Genomic DNA, 18,689 nt, shown 5'->3' on the forward strand with positions numbered 1-18,689 from the left:
ATGAACATTCGGTGTAATATACCTGTACCTGTAGGTCAAAACCTTGGGTGATATTTCACTGAGAAGTTCTGTAGATTCATAAGATCAGAGCTCTCTGATGGAATACATGTGCAGTATGTGCCGAGCCAAGTCAAACACCAAGACTACATGTTGACAAACTGACAAGACTTCTTGCAATGTTCTCCAAGATAAAAAATGCCTGCCAAGGAAAGCTGGATTATGACCTTGTTGAGATTGTCCATGTACGCAACACAGCAGTTACATGTACATGTATAAATCCAGTGTTACAACTTACATGCACAGACATGGTTCTTAAGCGAATTTCTTTCAATCATTTTATAGTTTATTTGTACAGTAGTACTGCTTATGTGATACGTAGTAACCAAACACATCTCATGATCAGCAGCAGCTCTGATATTATGAATATTTGTGATTTAAGAATTCCTCTTGTGTCTTGGGGTTGGTTTTCAAAATTGAGGCTCAAAGTCAGTAAAAAATACAGTGATCAATCCTTCCAATAGTGAGACATTTATTATCTGCATAAGAGGACTAAAGCTACTGTTAAACTTTGGTATTTATTTCTTTCTTAGCAATGCATTTTCTGAAATAATTAAATACAGCTTGTAACTCTATACACGTATGTTAGGCATTTTTCAAGTACATGTACATATTTTGAAGCATAGACTTATTCCAATTTTTTACCAGAGAATAACATAAAACCCACATGTAACATGACATAACGGCCAATCATCTGTCCATCTGTTTGGAATTATTTTTCCAACATATAATGTACACTGTCTAACTAATTGCCCGTATGTATACAGTGTACTTACATGTAAGTACCATCTGTCTGGATCTTATCAATTGAATATTTTCCCCAGAATTTTTCTATTCTCAACTAGAGAGTAGTGTTTGATAGTAGATTTTTTTCCCAATTTTCAAATCTTGAAACAGTTTGAACACATATATGTACAAATACATGTACACGTACATTGACGTATCTTGTAGGTAATATGCCATTTTCAATGAACCTCCAGAAATCATTTCTGGGCAAAATACAGCACATTCTCCATCACTAAATTTTCCAAAGGAATGTGCACAAGAGGATAGTACTGAGACCATTTTTTAAGCCCAACTAGATTTTCTTCACATTTCTCTGAAGTTTTTTTCTGCAAAAATAGGCCTATTTACCTGACAAATTTCTCACAAACTCCAAGATCCCACTGACTTACAAGAAAACAGCAACACAATTTCAATTTTGGGTACATGATATATCATTGCCCGTTTACCCACTGCATTGACTGTCTCAACTATGCATGCTAAGGATTAATAGTTTGCACAATGACAATGCATACGATGTCATTAGACATGACAAGCTTAGCTGCATTGAACTGCTCAAGGCAGTGCATGTGTATAATTCAAATTTAAACTACAAACAATTTATTTTTTCAAGTGCAATAAGGTATGAAACTGCAGTAAATCTAAGCAATATCCATCTGTGTATGAAACGATAATTTACCGTACGTGTACATGTAGGCCTACTATGTGCTAACATGGAGGAATCAAACATACTACTACTAGTGACTACTTGTTCTTTGTAGTACATGTCATCATGGTCAATGTGTGGTGAATGCTGTTTTGTCATGTAATGTTTCTTCCACTTTATCTGAGGGGATAGTCTACGGTTCTCTGTAATTACGAAACTTGACGCGTTTATAAATTCCAAATAGCAGAAACTACCGGTAAATGTTTGACACAAATTAAAACTTGGGTGTGTAATAGAGACAGCAGGCAGTGTGAAAACAACGCTAAACCGCATCGTCACTGAAGAGCCAGGACCAGGTCACATTCTGAAGCCTCTCGTGGGGGACCTTGTCGAACACATCAGAGAACTTTAGAACTCAGAGCAACAAATTGAAATGCCTAGTTTTGTAACATACTCACCGATCTCGTCTCCATGGCCCATTTGGGCCAGGACATGCAGAAGTTCCGGCGACAAAATTCTCGGAATTCCCTTCAGAACCACCATCTTTTCGCAGGTAACTGTTGCTCACAAATCTACGATGCAGCTGGTTCCCGCTACAACAAAGATGAATTCAACTGTACGGAGCAAGTGCAGCAGAGTACCATTGTCAAAACAAATAGACTGCACTGGGTAAGGTCACAAGGTGAAGGTTGCCTAATTGGACTGGGCATGCGCACTTTGCAAGGAAACTGAGGAGAGGGAATATTCGCGGTTGTTCGGAACCCTGAGATTTCAAGAAAAGAAAAAAAACAAAGATAGTTATGAGAGGAATGATTCGTTAAAATCAAATATCAAACAACATGTTCAAACTATGGACCAAACCTCTTATAGTTCAAGCATGAAGGAAAGTATAGGCCTTCCTCCATGCCAACATTTTGCAATTTTTTTTCTTTTATAACTTTCGGCATTTATCCTTTATCTGCCATTTACATGTATTTATTTATATATATATATATGTATAAATATTTTCATCTCCACTTCCAATCGCTGGCCAGTACAAATCATTTAGAGGGCAGTTTACCGTTACCATAACGACGGAAGTTGTAAGAGTGGGCGTTACAACATTAAACCAGCAGACAGTACATACCGACTCAGACCCCGCTAGTAATTATCAGCAAGTCAAGACCCAAAATAGAATGCCAGTGGAAGTCTAGCAAATACAACAATTAGTAAAAGGTTTTGACACCATCCACCCAATAGGATTTTTCCTTCGAAAGAATTTCCGTCCCAGCCAGACCCCAGAAAGCAGACAAACGGGATATTGTATTCACGCTGGGCCCTTAATTTACAGACGGACAGCGACTCTGTAAAAGGAAAGCTATTTCCCGCTGTATTTTGGTGGAATACAGTACGTACTCACCGTCTAGACAGACGCTACTTTTGCAGGTTTTATTTCTTTTTCTAGGGGTTGCTGCCCTTTAAGATATTCTACTCCAAGACAATAACCACCTGCTTTCTTTCGACAAAGGAACCTGAAATTCCTCTTATTTAGTGGCTAACCAAATTGTTAGTCGGTAAATATATCCTACCTTTGATCACCTGTAGCATTCGGAGAGTGAAATGTACATGGGTTATTTTTGACTTTGGAGTCCAAATGTCGATTTCAAAGAAAGATGAAGACAAAAATCAGTTGCAGGCTATGTTGGGTACATCGTGTCGTATCATCGTAAGCATGTTGAAAATGGACCAGCATTCTAACCTTGTTAACTTTCCTTTTCTTTTCACAAGTTTCCACCAAATTGACTTTTCACAGGACCCTGATCCGTTTCTGAGCCAAGCATGTACCAAACAAAGGGAACATCCGGTACCATCATTTCTCGACCGTAGAGCATCGGAAATCAGCCATTATAGCTAAACCGGACATCAGCATTCGTGGGAAATGGTGAGAGAAACACCAGTATAATATACCTTAATCTGCCCACTTACAAGTTAGTGCTTACACACTAAACATCTGCTTTGGTTTCAGTTCTAAAGGATGCTGGGTAACTTGACCGTCGTTTTCAAGTCTTAGGGTGGAAACGGTGTTTGCCTTACCACAGTTGTAATCACGTCACCGTACTCATCCAGGCAGTGGGCGACCTCCCCTACAGAAACTTTACCACCCCCACCCCTCACTAAAATGGAACGCTGAAAATAATTCCTGTAATTAAGATAACATGCATCTTTACAGTGTTAAAATCATGGATACGTAGGCTGAGTGCCCCCGCCCCATTTTGCGAAATCCAACAGAACTTACCAAAATAACTGTGTCGGTTTTGCACCCTAGTGATAAATTAGTGGAAAGATGGTTACTTTAAAATTCTTGGTAACTTTGCAGACCGTTTAACAGTTGTAATTTTGTTACCTTTAAGTAAAAGAGGAAAATCACGGTAACCCTCATGGTGACTAACCTAGTGTGGAAGTCTGAAGCTATTAAGCTTTAAGACAGCCAAGTAGTTTAGAAAAGTACTACCATCGATAGTACCATTAATAATTTTCGTTTGTTTTCAGCAATTTTGTGATGCAATTAAGAAGGTGTTGGTCAAGAACTTTGTGCGCTTTACTGCAGGTGGTAGCCATTTGCGCAAAATAGGCAAACCAGTCAAGCGAACCAAAGCATTATCGGGTCTCTGGTCATAAAAACGGGATCTCTGTGTAACACTTCAGCAAACAACCGTTACTGCTGAAACATAAATATTATTGCTAAAACACTGCAATTAGTTAAACTCGTTGCTTGAAGTTTAGTCAACGTTATCACCCGACAATTCTCGGGGACGTTAGTTGATGCATTTTCAGGTAAAGTAAGCAACGCCATTCAGGAACAGAGCACGTGCGTTGATGGGGCAGACCTCGTACGTGCGAGTATATAGGCTTATTTCATTATTGGTATGAGCTATTGGACCACCAAACTGTCTCGTTTGTTGATGTAAAACTTTTTTCAAGAATAAGGTAATAATAAATGACCAATTTCCAAGCATCATTGACCACTGAATTTGCAGTGAAACACTGAGCTATTGAGGCAGTTATTCCGTTTGCACAAAGCGGAGTGCGATGACTCATACCTATTTCGGGACAGCCCGAACTCTCTCCGTGCTCCGCATGGTTCGAGAAGAGAACAGGAAGAGCAGCGACAGATAAAGGTATAAATATGGGCGGTTGGGACGAACCTGACTTAAAAAAACTTATTCCCAAACGTGGCTCTCCCATCAAAGCGCCGCCTGTCAACAGCTTAATTAGAAAACACGTTATTCGCTTGTTATTCAGACAATCTACAATCTTGGTATCCATTTTGACCAACCAGGCAGCGGCTCTAATACTTCAGGCAGAAGTTACCTATCAGCTATCCAGTGCCTTGATAGCTTTCTACTCCGTGTCCTCTACCGTGGTACCAAGTTCGACTTCGGGATGGCAGAAACGTATTTCGGTAAGTTTGCCCTATTCCCTCTGAGCCGTTGCATAATGACACCTGGCCATCAGGTATTCAAGGATCTTACTATTTTCTCACACAAAACGACTTGGCCGAACTATACGAGATGCGGAACAGGGCACGCCCTCTTCCCCTTCTTCCCCAGTCAAATATTGACTATATTGGTTTCTATGTAGGGACTTTCTGGAAGAAAATATTCATGCCCTACAGTCGAGATTTCAGAGATAAATACACATAGCCGCATGCTAAAACCACTCTTTACTTCAAACAGGTATGATAAGTGCAGTCTTACTGCTGTGTGCTGGTGTCGTTTTTTCTGCACCCGTTAGCAACTGCGGCGCTACCAATATTTCTGTAACTTGTGGACCTTCACAGCCCGCAGTCACCACCTACAGCATGCTTTCTGAGCTGACGGAGAACTTCAGGGACAAGTGTACAGATTTTTTCCAGATATATGTAAGCGTTCTCTATGTTTCTGATCATGGTTGCTCCGCCCAAAATATAGATACTATTGTTTGGGCATAATTGTCTGGCTCCATTAAGCATAAAATAAATGCATTTTTGTTGTCCAGATGCCGCATTTTATCGAACAGTCGCTGTGCATATACGATGATCCTTGATTTCGAAAGAGCAGAAGCTGTTACACGTGGAAACTTTACGGAAGTTGGTGCGCTTTCCTGATACCAGGATTTGTATGATAGTGGGATTTCTATGTAGGGACTTGCATTTCATTTTATAGTGTGGTGAGTGGTTGCCTGACATCCTAATACTGGCAAGGGTGGTTCATAGGTTGTAGCCAGACGAATTCTGCGTTGATTTTTCTGCCTTTTGGAGAGAATGCAGACCAACTGTGACGGATAGCTATGCATTGCGAATCCGGAGTATTTCAGATTTACAGGATCGTGGACTTTCCCTCTTTTTGGAACAATTGTAGGAGGAGAGGACAGGACCTCTTGCCTTGAGCGACCATCAAAGCGATCTGCCTAAAATCTGGTGTATGCCGGATATTGGAGCAACAGGTGACTTGATGGCCACACATTACAATATCCTGAAAGCTTTCAAGAGGCCCCTGGAGGTTGTCATCAACGACGAAAACAAATACCCTGGCACTCAATTTATCAATTTCGGTAGCTTGGAGGAATCGCTGAGAATTGTTACACAAGCTTTCCAAGATATGGTGAGTACAAGCATGCTGCATACTGCACCCGTGTTGTCTCCGTGGTTTTCTCCCTTTTTTAATGTAGAGATCGATTACAAAGCCATGTTTGTGTGAAATTAATTTCTTTCTGTTGGCGAGATTCAAAATTTCTGGTTTGGGCTTTTAATCTTGATAGTCTATTTCCCCCCTTATTTTTAGATATGCTACACTGAACTCCAAGGTCAAAGTTGGGTAGACGAGTCCACGGATGTCCCATGGCCCGCAGCTCAGAGTTATAACGAAGAAACCATAATTAGGGACTACACTGTGCTCTACTTCTTGAGACAGTACTCGGGTTGGCTTTACTTCTCCACCGTGCTAATCAACTCATAAATGGAAGAGACCATTTGCCGAGATTCTACACCAACGCAACCTGCTCACGTAGTCTTGGAGAACTTCCGTTCGTGCAATATGCCGCTGTCTTACGTCCAGAAGTCTTGGCTATACGGCTTTCAGTACTGAAGTGTCCAGTGGCGACATCCACAGTCAAGACTTTTGGACGCAGCAAAAGTAATGACATGGCTGGCTGACGATTGATTTTTACGGAAAGTGTCGAAAAGCAATATGGTACCGTCCAAACATTAAATAAGCATATGCAGTTCGGGGATATTGCTATGTTGTTGCTATTAAGTTGCTTTGGTCAAAATTTTGGGGAAAAAATGGGAAAATTAAAAATCTTGGAAAATCGGTTTGTTATGTTTCTATCATGATCTACGTGGAAGTGGTTTATCATTTGCAACTTGGTCAAGTGTATCCCAATATAGACTGTACAAAATTATTATGACAAAACAAAAATCAAGTAGATACACGCTTACGTGGAGTATCGAGACTGCGTAGATGTAAAATTCCCTGCGAATTTATCCTTACTAAACTTGATTTTTTTTGCTAAACTTGTTAGCCCACCTTGAACAGACGTGACGGGGTCATGAAGCACGTCCCACGTGTTTGTCAGGGGCAGTCCCCGCGACCTGACGACATGTCAATGTTTCTTCCGGTACGGTGTCAATTTCCGCCATCTTAACCACTTTTTAATGACCACAAATTTGTGGATGGAATTTCACAGTTTACTCGGAAAGTATAACCAGCACAGAAGCCCGTCCAGCTGAAATTACAACAGGCTTTGTTGTTCATTATTTGTGGGAGGGTTTAATTAAAGAGAAAACAAGTGTGCAGTGCAAAAGATCCAGAGTAGAGTTACAAGTTAATACCGATACTTATCCCACGATAGACTCGTTTTCTATTTTTGAGAACTTTTTTTTGGGGGGGGGGGAGGATTTGTACTTATCAGTGCTAATGGCTTATTTTTAGGATTGATTGTGTCTAGGAATATTTTGTACTTTATTGAGCCATGGCAGTACTATATTTTTCACACGTTTTGTGTATATAAAATCAACATGCCGATTGTGTCAGTGCGTGGCGAAATACTTAATAATTTATTATGACGAAAGCTTTGTATATTTTCTTTACTGATGAGCTATATATTTATGATATTTTGAACAAACTCTGCTTGTCTCTCATGATGTTAATATTTATTTTTATGAAAAACAAAGACGAAAGTGTCGGTTGTGACTTTATCACCTTAAATTTTGGCTCCAGGGATATCAGTTAATGTTGTGCTACCCCACAAAAACGCAAATACTTAACAAGTACGCTGAAAATTAAAAAGGTGTGAATTCAGAAATGACAATCAAAATGATTTTGAGTTGCAATAGTGGGTCACTCCAGTCTAGAAGCACTTATTCTAAATCACTTAAATGAATTTGATAAAGTTGACAGTATTTAAGATTTGGCAAATTTATTTACTTTTTTACAGAATTATGTAGTATATCAATTTATAATTAATTATGATCAATTTATCGGAAGTAAATCGCTTCATTGAATTTCCAGTATTAACGTTGTGATAAGTATGTAATATTTTTATGATGATGAATTGCAATAATGAGAAACTGCTGATGACATGCATGTGAAGAAGACATGATTCCATCCATAACGCAAAATTAATATAGATTTGTTTATCGCTTAACCACATTTTTACATTTATTGTGAAATAAATTATTGCTTGCGCTGTCATTGTAAGTGAAATAAACAGGACTACGTTTCTGCAAATATTTGTTTTAGTTAATTTATAGGTCAATACAATTCGGTTAGATACCACCATCTATTTGGAGAAAAAGGAAACGGATTTTGCGTGGGAAGAAAGAAGGATGGGACGCGGGCGGATCCAGGAGAAATTATGATGTTACCCTGGTTCCTGTAACTTTTTTTTAATTCTTATGGGTATACTCATAGAGGGAGACTGGGAGGGGGAGAGGAGTTAAGAACAGGTGTGCCAGGATCTGACCCGAAGCCTGGGATCGTATTCCCTCGTCAGCATGACGGTGGGGACGAGCTTAATGTCCATGCAGCATTTCTGCATGGAAATACTGGAGGGAATATCAAATCCAATGGAATAAAACAACCGCCGGTACACATTATCATCGTTTTGTGTGACATCGAAATTATTGCTATCTTCGTTAAAGCCCCTCCGTCGTCAACATTGGTTTGAAGGGGAACGCTCGTGAATTGCAGAGTGAAACGAGTCAGGGCTCACTGTAAAATACCGGCCAATCCGTGAACGGTTGGAAGTAACTTACAGTATAAGTCCATTCAAACTACGATAAGATCCATCGAAGACTTATAAGTTATAGGAATAACAAAATGACACGAGCGATGCTTCCAACAGGCTAATACATATATTCTAGCGAAAAAGGCATAGCGAGCTAATTGTGACATAAGCAAAAGAACAAGAGTGAAATGACCCGGCAGTTATAGGTAAACATGAATGTTGGCTCTACTCCTGTTCGTGTTATATGGCAATGTTAACATGAGTTCATAGTAGATATCATTTCAAGTGTGGTTTTACCGCCACTATACTATTTTGAGTCGTAGCCACACTGTTTTCCCCCAAAGTGGTAGTACCGGCCAGGATTGCAGTCGTTGCCACTACAAAGTTCAACAACTTTGCGCTGATTAACAAACATTAACAAATCAACAACTGAACTATTTCCTCAATCGGCCGGTAGCACGCCACGCGATTTGATAGTTTGACACAACTTGACCCCGGAACACTCGACAACCACGGCACGTGCTTGCACTGTGCATGTGAAGCAATACTAATCTGTGCACGAGGAGACGTTAGCGAATGTGTTCATGCGGCAGCTCGTGCCGTGTTATCAATGACATCAACCTTCACCACATCCGATGACTTCCCAATACCCGTGCGCATGCCACAGACAGACGGCGCGACAGTACGGGAAACTACGGTCCCGGTCACCGACGTGACGAACGGAAGCCAACAGTGCACAGAGAAAAAAAAGCCGTTCGCGTTCCGGCCGACGTCGCCACATTACTGTAACCAAGTGAGGGCGGACGATGACTCATCAGCTACTTCGAAGTTCGTCGAGCCCGACGCCCTCTTCGGGGGGAATGGCACATGTATAAAAGGGCTGTAACAAGTGTAGCAGCTTCAGAAGTCGATCTCGAACCCAGCTTGTCAAAACCGCGTTGCAATTCCATCTTCATCACCAGCCAGTCCCGTTTTGCGAGACAGTCACTCGACTAGAACACAACCGATTCACGATAACAAGGAGGCTACCACCTCGGGAAAGTTACTCAGAGTGGAAACTAACAAATTCAGCAGCAGTGCTTGAATCTACCGCTTCATTAGCAATGGCCACGATCGTAACTTCTGGGCTATCAGAAACATTTTTCGGTGAGTGTTCCTCATGAGCACGTGTATTGTAGAAACTGTTTAAGATGCTTCATTCCATTGAAATGCTATGTGTAAAGAAACCTGTCACTTGTTTTTTTTTGAAAAAGTAATGATAGCAGTGCATGTCTGCAAACAAATTCCTTGTGTCAAATATGATGTATTTCAGGAAGGCAGGCGAGAGGGGTCACCCATTCGCCTTTCCTTCCTGAATATTATACGCTCCAAATATTCTCTGGAATGTAAACACGTGCCGAACAACAAAAGATCTTTTGCAGGTTATACCTGTAAAGCATGGGCGAAATTACTAAATAATAACAAAAAGAACAGTACCCTTACTTCTGTATGCTCGGCGCACCCTTAATGTGATCGTCTTTTAAAAATGAAAAAGTATTGTTGCGAGTTCTTAAATGTTCATCAGAATGTTTTTCATTGTTGAGGGTGCTTGTTAAGGCGCGATTTTCTTCACTTAAAACAGGTCTGTTAAGCGTCATGTCGTTGCTATGTGCCACCAGCGTCAAATCCTCACCAGTGAGTACCGTTGTTATCTCGACGTTCGACCCTACCACGAGTGTGGAAGCCAGCACCTTCCAGGTGCCATGTGAACCCGCGGGTACATCAACGTACACCTCTACCTCCAACGTCCAGACCACTTACGACATTCTCTCCATTTATACAAGCTGCTTGGTCAGAAAATCATCGTCAGTTTTCAAGCGATATGTAAGTAACGCTCCGCACTGCGCAGCCTCCCACCCCGAGTCGAAGAAAAGCTTTCATTGTTGTGCCCGCCAAAGAAAAAATTGTGCACTTCTCAGTCAGGGGCGATGGCACACGGTGTGTATTACTTGAATTACCATGCACTTTTTCGATCAAAGGAATCAATCTCAACGAATTCGATCATAGATGATGTAATTTAAACCAATAGTTGTTGATTTCAAGGTCTATTCTAGCACAAAATAATCATACCCTGCGACCATTGTAATCAAAGGTCATTATGTGACAACACGTTTCTATCGTTGAGTTCAGATTTCTTTCACCGTGTCGGCGTATTCGAATAACTCGATGGAAATGAAATGTTTGATGGAGTTTATCCTCGTTGTAGTTTGTCTTAGTTAGCACTCGCTGTGAACAATAGAATTTATCACTATCATTGGACGGTACCGTTGTAGGATATCCTGTCTTTGTGAATCGTTGGATTGTCAGTTCTCGTCACATGAATGAGCCTTTCTCTTTTGTGCTCGGGGTTGACCACGCATCCGAGTAGGACTATAACTGTCGACCGCCCTCTCCCAGGGTTGAAAGTTGACCCGTTAAAGCAGTTGAAAAACTGCCCGGTGAAAAACAAAAGAAAAGATTAACATCTACGTTGCGCAAATAAGAGTATATTTTGCAATCAGTTTCGGAGACCTTGGTCTCTATGTTTTGCCGTCATCAAAAACCTGTCTGTAACGAAGAGACCGTGTTCCTGCAGACCGACTTTTAATGAGCTTACTAATTTTTATTTGATCTCTCATCAACAGGAGGAAGAGAGGTTTGGGGAGCCGTTGTACCCGCTGATGGAAGTCTCACTACCCGATATTACCACCTTGAGTACACCGGGCTTATGTGGAGCTGACCGTTTAGCTACTCACTACTTCATCCTGGATGGCTTCAAGAAAGCGATGGTTGGTGTAATGAAAGATGAAGAGCAACACAACGGCAGTCGTAATTTCGGGGGCGAGTTTAAAAATATGAACCGCCTACTAGGCAAAGTGCTGCAGGGAACCCGCGAATTGGTGAGTTCAATTTTTTTTTTCATTTTTCTCAACTTGGATTCAGAGACAGGGGGAGAGAGGGGGGGAGATAAACCGGCGAACTGTTTCCTGGTTCGGTTTTGAAGAGGAAACGCCGGCGTTCGAAAGTTCAAATCGGATGGCGTTTAAATACGACCATAAATCGGGCAGCACAGTTGGATTGGCACAAAACTCGATTAGGCTCATTATCCACCTGTTGCAACACAATCACCAGCCTTAATTCAGTAGCCCCAAATTTAGAATTCTCTTAAAATCTCCCACATGTTTTTCTACGACGGAGAACACGACAGACACACAAACGAGAGAAGTCACCAGGCAACAGAAATACAACAGGCGGATGTTATTGGCGGCCATTCATACATGCGGTTCCCATATAAGGAAGCTGCTTCTTAGCCTATTTCGTCCACCCACGATGTATTTTCATTCTCTCGCCGGGGGGACATTGCGGCTTGCAAGTTGCAAGGACAACCTAAAAACCGCTCTTGGTATTAAAAAAAGCCTCTCGGCGGTTGTCAAATTTACCGCATGAAGCGGGAGATGGAATAATGTGTCGCTGCGACTCCTATTCTGATAGAGAAACTACAGTGGTCAGACCGTACCGAGTCATGGCGGGGTGTGCACGGGTGAAAGGGAATTTGAGTTAGAGTACTATCACTTTACAACGAAATATATATCCGGCTAGATGATTACCAAAATGGTTATTCCTTATTGATACACGGTCAGCGTGTACTATACCGCAATGTCTGAAGGTCACAACTATTAATGGAGTTGAGTTACCACGATTGCGATAGTGGTTTTGGTTACCAAAGCGGGTTCAATAACTTACTGAACTTGAACTTTTGTCCTGCCGACGGCATCAGATTTACACAACAGTGCAGAGCCAAATAAACATTGGATTTTTGGATGCAGTTGTACTTCTAGCACACGCAAACTTTCCTCTGACTTACTGTTATGCCTCTCTGTCTATCTCTTTTTGTACTTGCTTAGATTTGTTCAAATGGGCTTCAGGGTGAGAGTCAAATAGAAGAAGTGCAGGGCGTCTTCTTCGAGCCAGTGAACAGGGAGATTTTGAGGAGTGTACGAGATTATACGGTACTCCATCGGATCAATGAGTACGTTAAACAGCTCAACTTCGATATTCTGGGCAACATCGGGTCTGCAGATGGGTCTGCTATGGAGAGTGATTGCGTCAAGCCTACTGTGTGAGCGCTGAAGGGGGAACCCATGGTATCAACAAGCGTGCGGCGCGGAGGCCCTGTGAGTGTTTGAGCCATCTATTTTGGCGTGCACCGGTCATCTTTCACGAGATAAGGTCGAGCTGGGAGTGAGCGTTCCAGCTCGACCGATGTTGCCCGAGAGTTCAATTCCTGACGCAATACTTGGACTCCTTTGATGAGGATGTAAACCGTACCTTAGCAGAGCATCACACAGAGTAGAGACCTCATCTGGTAACATCAGCCTGTTGAAAATGCTTCAGAATGTAGCTGTTGTTGAGTGGCTGTGGGATTTTATTGGATTTTCCTGAGAACATGAGGCCTTAATCCTTCAATACGGTAAATTCTTCGAAAATCTCCCACAGCCATTCATCAAGCAGAAAACCAGGATTAAGCCAACTTTATGCAGCTTGAAGAAGATTACAACTGTCTGCCATTTAAATTCAATCATTCAATTATCATTCCAATTTAAAAAGAGAATGTAGGATTTTTTTCTGTCGCCGGACTGACTTTGTTTTAATGGGTGTGTTTCCAGCTTAAGGTAGCTCTTCTGAAAACTGCAAATACCTCACTCTAAGAAACATTCACAGAATGAAACTATGCAAGTACTATTTTTGCAAACCATGCATTGTACTTGATCATTGCGGTGTCATAATGTGACATTCTAGAGGTATTGTGAAAATCTATTGTTTAATCGTGTAAGGGTTGTAAATATTATTTATTATTGAAGAGATTTATATATTTTGGAGATACCTTTTATACAAATCTGTTTTCATATTCCAGGTAACTTGGAATGAAGCATGGGGAGTTATTTTCATTCTACATCTTTTAACTTGTGAGTTTCAAACGTTATTGTTGCCCCAACACCAACAAAGACACTATTACAACGACTGATATATTTTTCTATGAGACTGTGAGTTAAAGGTGAATGTTTAAGAAATGTAGGAATATTTTCATGCATTTGCTCGGCCCGAAATGTGATTTTGATGTACAATCCCACCCGCTGTTGATCTATATTTAGATTTCGGGTGGGCTGATCCCCTCATCAACTTGGAATACGTCTCTCTGGAAATTGTAATTTAAAAAGTTATATATGTTAAATGTAGCGATATTTTTAACCACTGCAGTTTGCTGTTTTTAATATGTACTCATGACGGAAATCAGTGCAATAGCCCAAATATTTGATAGTATTTTGATGACTGATTTTAATTATACTAGAGTTTGGTGAACTGAATATCAGTGTGTTAATTAGCAGTTGATGTCTGCAGTGTTTCGCAAAGTCAAGTGCCATGTAAGAGGCTTAATACCGGTACGTAATATGAACCAACTTGGGTAGGAAGCCGAATTCTTGAGCTGACAAAAACAGAAATTTGCCCTGCACAAAGTACTTGCCAAACAGTTGACTGACCACAATGGCAAACGATTAGTGTTTTACAAAGCTATGGATCTCCATGGCGTTGGTGTCCGGTGCACATAGCGTACTGTCCCCATCATGGCACTGAATAAATCTACTTTGTATAGATATATGGACATCCATTATTTGGAAACGCCTGCAGGAAAATCCCTCAAACATCCATTTTGTTGCGGTAATGCAGCAACTTCAGAAAGTGTACCAGCTAGTGCTCCATCTCTGTCTAGCATTTATGTATTCTTTATCAAATTAATGAATCAACTACTTAACCTTTTATTTTGATCTGAGGGTGTTTAACTGATATACTCGATCTTCAGATAAATGGGTCCATTCCGTCAAGTATTCTTCCTACGGCTTATGTACATTTTTTTTTCTAATTCTGCCTCCCCTTTGTAGCATTTGTTTATACCAAAAAGTGTATATAAGTCTCCGTGTAATTTATTTGAGCTTAACTTATTTATTTATTTATTTCATAGACAGGTTTTGTTCATCCTCAATGCAAAAGATGAATTGAAATAAAAAGTACTTTTCACAAAAAAAATAATTTGTAATATCCGCTTGTTTGCTTCTTTGTAATTTCTGTTTATTTGTATCAGTTTTTTTATATACTGCTTTGCACATTGTTTGTCCGATGCATGCGCATCTTATTCAGCTTTGTACAGATTTTATTATTCGTGCAAACTGTTTTCCCTCAATAATTGTTTTGGAGACATTCCATTAGGAACACCATTTTGTTAATGAAAGATGAGAAAACAAATGTCAATTAATTGACCCTTTTTTGCTATGTGCAATCACACTGTAACGGTTTTGTAGTTATACGTGACAGAGTTAATGCAAAACATTGCATTAAAGCATGCGATGTAAAGTGTAGCAACTGCAAAAGTCGGTCAGTCAGATTTGCAAACTGACGGCAAAATAGGAGGGAAATCTGGCAAGGGTAGTTTAAGGAAAATGGTTCTCAATTTTTTGCAAAGATCAAGTGCAGATCAAAAAACGTGCTCACAATCACAGAATGATGAATCAAAGAAAAATGTACATGTTTTAGGTGTTTCGTCATTGAATAACGCCTGTGCGATGATGGAACTATGACGTCATGGCTATAGCCTTGAATAGCTGAAGTCGTAGTGATCTTGCACAAGCCAGATTAACTACCTATATCATTTTGTCGATCAATGGAAGGACAATAAGAACTCTCCGAATCAATACCTCAGTTGAACAGTCTGGTGTCGGAATGAAAGGCGTGAATCATGCGAATTGTTCAGGACAAATATTTTCACAATTTACTCACCCAGTGAGTTAGACAATGGTAAAATGTTAATAAGAAAAGGAGGGAATTGTCATAGAAAATGAAAACCTATATCGGTTGAAATTTGAAGCATTTAACAATGAATGAAAATGGTGTTGACTTTACGTGTGAAAGGTTGTTGAAATGAATAAAAATGATTAATTTGCCATCTTATATACTGTCATAATCTCTTCATTGTTATCATATTAACACCTAACTTTTAAAATTCGTTTGGCTTCAGATGGAATGATAACTATTTTATTTTGTCTCCTCAACTATTTTGTCAATTCTAAATTTTGTTGAAATGACGATGAGTAATCATCAATTATTCTCCTTGACTGGAAGTGGGGTCAAGGTGCTGACTAAGCCTAAATGAGAATGTAGTTGTGACATCATCCCTGACTTCTAAATGTAATTTACCACTTCTCCCTATCCCAGCCGATCTGCCTTTTCGGCCCTCAATGCCTCTTGAAGTTTTGTGTAGCATTTGGAACCAACCGTTTAACAACATTCCACGGGAACGTAAAGGGCAGGGGAAAAACCAGGCTTGCTACGTCATAGATGAATCAGCTGATACCGAATAGAATCGAACATCTTCGAAGTACCGCTGGCATCCGGCGACAAGAAGTCTCTCATACAAGCGGGAGAGCGGGAACAGTGACAGCTAAGATGTCCGTCTGTTATGAAGTAATAAACGTATTATGGTTTATAAATAGCAATGGTCGTCATGCCCGTGATAGCACCAGAACACAAGAACAATGTCTCTCTATAATTTTTCAAGACATAATTATGTGATTATTCGGTTATTAAAGACAACAACAAAAAACGAAAAGCCATCGCTCGAACTGAAAATGTTGATTAAAATAGCCGTGCAACATTAAATGTTAGGAGTTTTCGCAGCTGCTAGTTGAACATTTGATTTTTTTGTTCAGCTTGTAGCATTTCTACATAATAACTTAGTTAACCGTTAGAAAATCAATTGAGAACTTCTCTGCTGCTAGTGGAACAAACATAAAATTGTCTGCAGGTTATCAGCACTTTTTTAAACAACAAATTGCTTGCGTTGGCTTTAAAACCTTTCGACCTATTATCCTTAATTACAAAAGAGTATAGAAAGTTTCAGTGCGATTCCGTCTTTTTCAACCAATCGATTTTACCAGACATTAGATGTAATCGCAGGTAGGCTACATTGCTAAGGACCGATTGGAAAGGACGTTAAGTGTAATAATACCGGTACCTGGAACGTGGAGACAAACGGAAGTGTCGTGTGACGTCATCGCGTCTGGGCTCCGTTCCGCCAACAATGCGACTGTCGCAGACATCCAATCCATTCCACCACAGCAAGACCTTGGGTCGTCTTTATCAATTCCTAATACTATAAAAACAAGGTCGGTATCACTCACTGTTTGCGGAAGGGAGCTACCTCTCTGAGTTCAGGACTTTGATTCGTAAACGGGTTTTTCAACGTGCAGAGCTGAAAAGGAAAACATCCTAAACAAACACAGCAAACCAGGTGGGAGGACTGGAGTACAAGGACTTCAAATACTTTTAGCTGCACGCGGCTGCAGCATTTTGAGCACTGACGTTACAGATGTATTAACCACAAAAAAATAATAACCTGTTATTAGGTGGTAGGTGCAGGTGGGTAAAGGTTGGTGAAACTCTACACTCTCTACCTGTTTATAATACGGCCGTTCCAATACGGCCGTTTCACAATAGTGCGCCGCCAAGAGTTTGCAACGCGTTGGTCAGTCACAATGCGCGAAATTTGTCGACCCAGTGCGCGTTTGGAAAAGGTCGACAAATTCGCGCGTTATGATTGGCCAATGTGTTGCAAATTCTTGGTGGCACACTATTGTAAATCGTCCGTATTCAAACCATGGCCGTTTTCCAATACTCAACTTCGGCTCCGTCTCAGGCTTCAACTGTTTTTTTTACTAGCTGACTTTGAACCTGTAAGCGCAGTATTCAGTCTAATAGTGCCACAGAACATCAAATAAGATGCAAGAAAGCCAAAAATTACAGTAATCCAATGTAATTTAAACGCTTCAGGCCCACCATCGGGGATTGGTTTTGGGAACGAAGCCTGAGACGGAGACGAAGTTGAGTACTGGATAACGGCACATGACCTACAAATATCTGTACATTCGGTTTTAGAAAGTTCTTAAGACATGGAGGAAGTTGTATGTTTATCGGTGTAGTCCACTAATTCAAGCCCTATTGAAAACAGTGTAAAATCAGCACTGTTCAGGGCCCAATAACATGCATACCAACATCCCTGAGATTTCCCAAACACAAATGAAATTGTTGTCTGGTCCCTACTTTTTAAACTTCTTTTAATTTTTTTGTGGGTTAACACATTACATTTTTAATTATTCCCACAAAACAAAATCACCCCCCGAAAAGTGATTTTTCCGAAGTCCGATTGCAGCCATTTTTCAAGTGGCAACCCTCAACTTTCTCAGGCACTTAGGAAATTTTTCAACCATAGTTTTTAGCCATTCTGCTCTCATATGAAAGCTCAAAGACCCAGGGAGTTGATCCGGGCAACGATTTACACAATCTCACCATTTGGGGGCCAAACAATCTCCTTTTTCAAAAGATACTTTGGGGGGTACTTTTAACCCAAGTGAGCTGGCCAGAAATTCTCACTTAAATTACTGCACCCTTATATCACCAAACGTAATGGCGGATTGAAAACTAAGGGCAAGTTCAATCACTAATTAACTATTTGTCGATTCGTGACGCACCTAGCCCATGTGCAGTTAAGCTGAAGTTCAAATGACCCTGTAGTCAACCGTTGTCGGGTCATTAGATTGGAAGGGAGAGAAGTTGGCCACAGCAAGGGCAAAATGGCAAAAAATAAAAGTGAAAATGGTTGTTTACTAGCGAAATACTGTTTTTTCGACATTTTTCGCGTAACTTGTCTTGTCTCCACTGTGCTATTTAAACCAGTTTATGGCAATCAACGATGCAACCAACTTTGATAGGGTGGTCGGGAATAGTTGACTCTCGACTAGTCCAACTACCGTGGACTAGGGCGCATTCGATCAGAGTTAGTCGAACTATGGTCAATTATGGTCTTTGATCGAATTTGACCTAAATTTGT

The 18,689-nt window shown here is 40.5% G+C and overlaps 3 protein-coding genes across 4 annotated transcripts in view; 2 read left to right on the top strand and 1 right to left on the bottom strand.

The window, feature by feature from the left end:
- Positions 1–2,099, bottom strand: part of LOC147797032 (fucose mutarotase-like) — a 33,374-nt gene extending 31,275 nt beyond the window's left edge. For both annotated transcript variants that reach the window (XM_087144752.1, XM_087144753.1), the window contains exon 1: positions 1,945–2,099. In XM_087144752.1, coding sequence (XP_087000878.1) covers positions 1,945–2,029 — 85 coding nt within the window. In that variant the 5' untranslated portion in view covers positions 2,030–2,099. The remainder of the gene's footprint in view (positions 1–1,944) is intronic.
- A 3,675-nt stretch (positions 2,100–5,774) lies between these two features.
- On the top strand, positions 5,775–8,140 carry LOC147797033 (uncharacterized). The gene is made up of 2 exons (XM_087145136.1): positions 5,775–6,108; positions 6,289–8,140. Exons 1-2 carry the CDS (start codon positions 5,929–5,931, stop codon positions 6,460–6,462), a joined length of 354 nt encoding a protein of 117 aa, XP_087001262.1. The 5' UTR covers positions 5,775–5,928; the 3' UTR covers positions 6,463–8,140.
- A 1,487-nt stretch (positions 8,141–9,627) lies between these two features.
- On the top strand, positions 9,628–14,843 carry LOC110973892 (uncharacterized). Its single transcript, XM_022225100.2, has 4 exons — positions 9,628–9,880; positions 10,356–10,597; positions 11,398–11,652; positions 12,658–14,843. The coding sequence occupies exons 1-4, from the start codon at positions 9,838–9,840 to the stop codon at positions 12,874–12,876; spliced, it is 759 nt and encodes a 252-aa protein (XP_022080792.2). The 5' UTR covers positions 9,628–9,837; the 3' UTR covers positions 12,877–14,843.
- Positions 14,844–18,689: the final 3,846 nt, after the last annotated feature.

Source organism: Acanthaster planci, linkage group LG13 (assembly GCF_054643075.1).
Source record: "Acanthaster planci isolate LZ-2023a linkage group LG13, COTS_SCS, whole genome shotgun sequence".
Taxonomy (NCBI): domain Eukaryota; kingdom Metazoa; phylum Echinodermata; class Asteroidea; order Valvatida; family Acanthasteridae; genus Acanthaster; species Acanthaster planci.

What these genes read in the sequence shown, in the direction of transcription:
- LOC147797033 (XM_087145136.1), top strand. Translation starts at nt 5,929, where the DNA reads ATGCCGGATATTGGAGCAACAGGTGACTTGATGGCCACACATTACAAT. An exon ending in CACAAGCTTTCCAAGATATG is followed by an intron (nt 6,109 to 6,288) that starts GTGAGTACAAGC and finishes CCTTATTTTTAG; the next exon opens with ATATGCTACACTGAACTCCA.
- LOC110973892 (XM_022225100.2), top strand. Translation starts at nt 9,838, where the DNA reads ATGGCCACGATCGTAACTTCTGGGCTATCAGAAACATTTTTCG. An exon ending in GCTATCAGAAACATTTTTCG is followed by an intron (nt 9,881 to 10,355) that starts GTGAGTGTTCCT and finishes CACTTAAAACAG; the next exon opens with GTCTGTTAAGCGTCATGTCG. An exon ending in CGTCAGTTTTCAAGCGATAT is followed by an intron (nt 10,598 to 11,397) that starts GTAAGTAACGCT and finishes TCTCATCAACAG; the next exon opens with GAGGAAGAGAGGTTTGGGGA.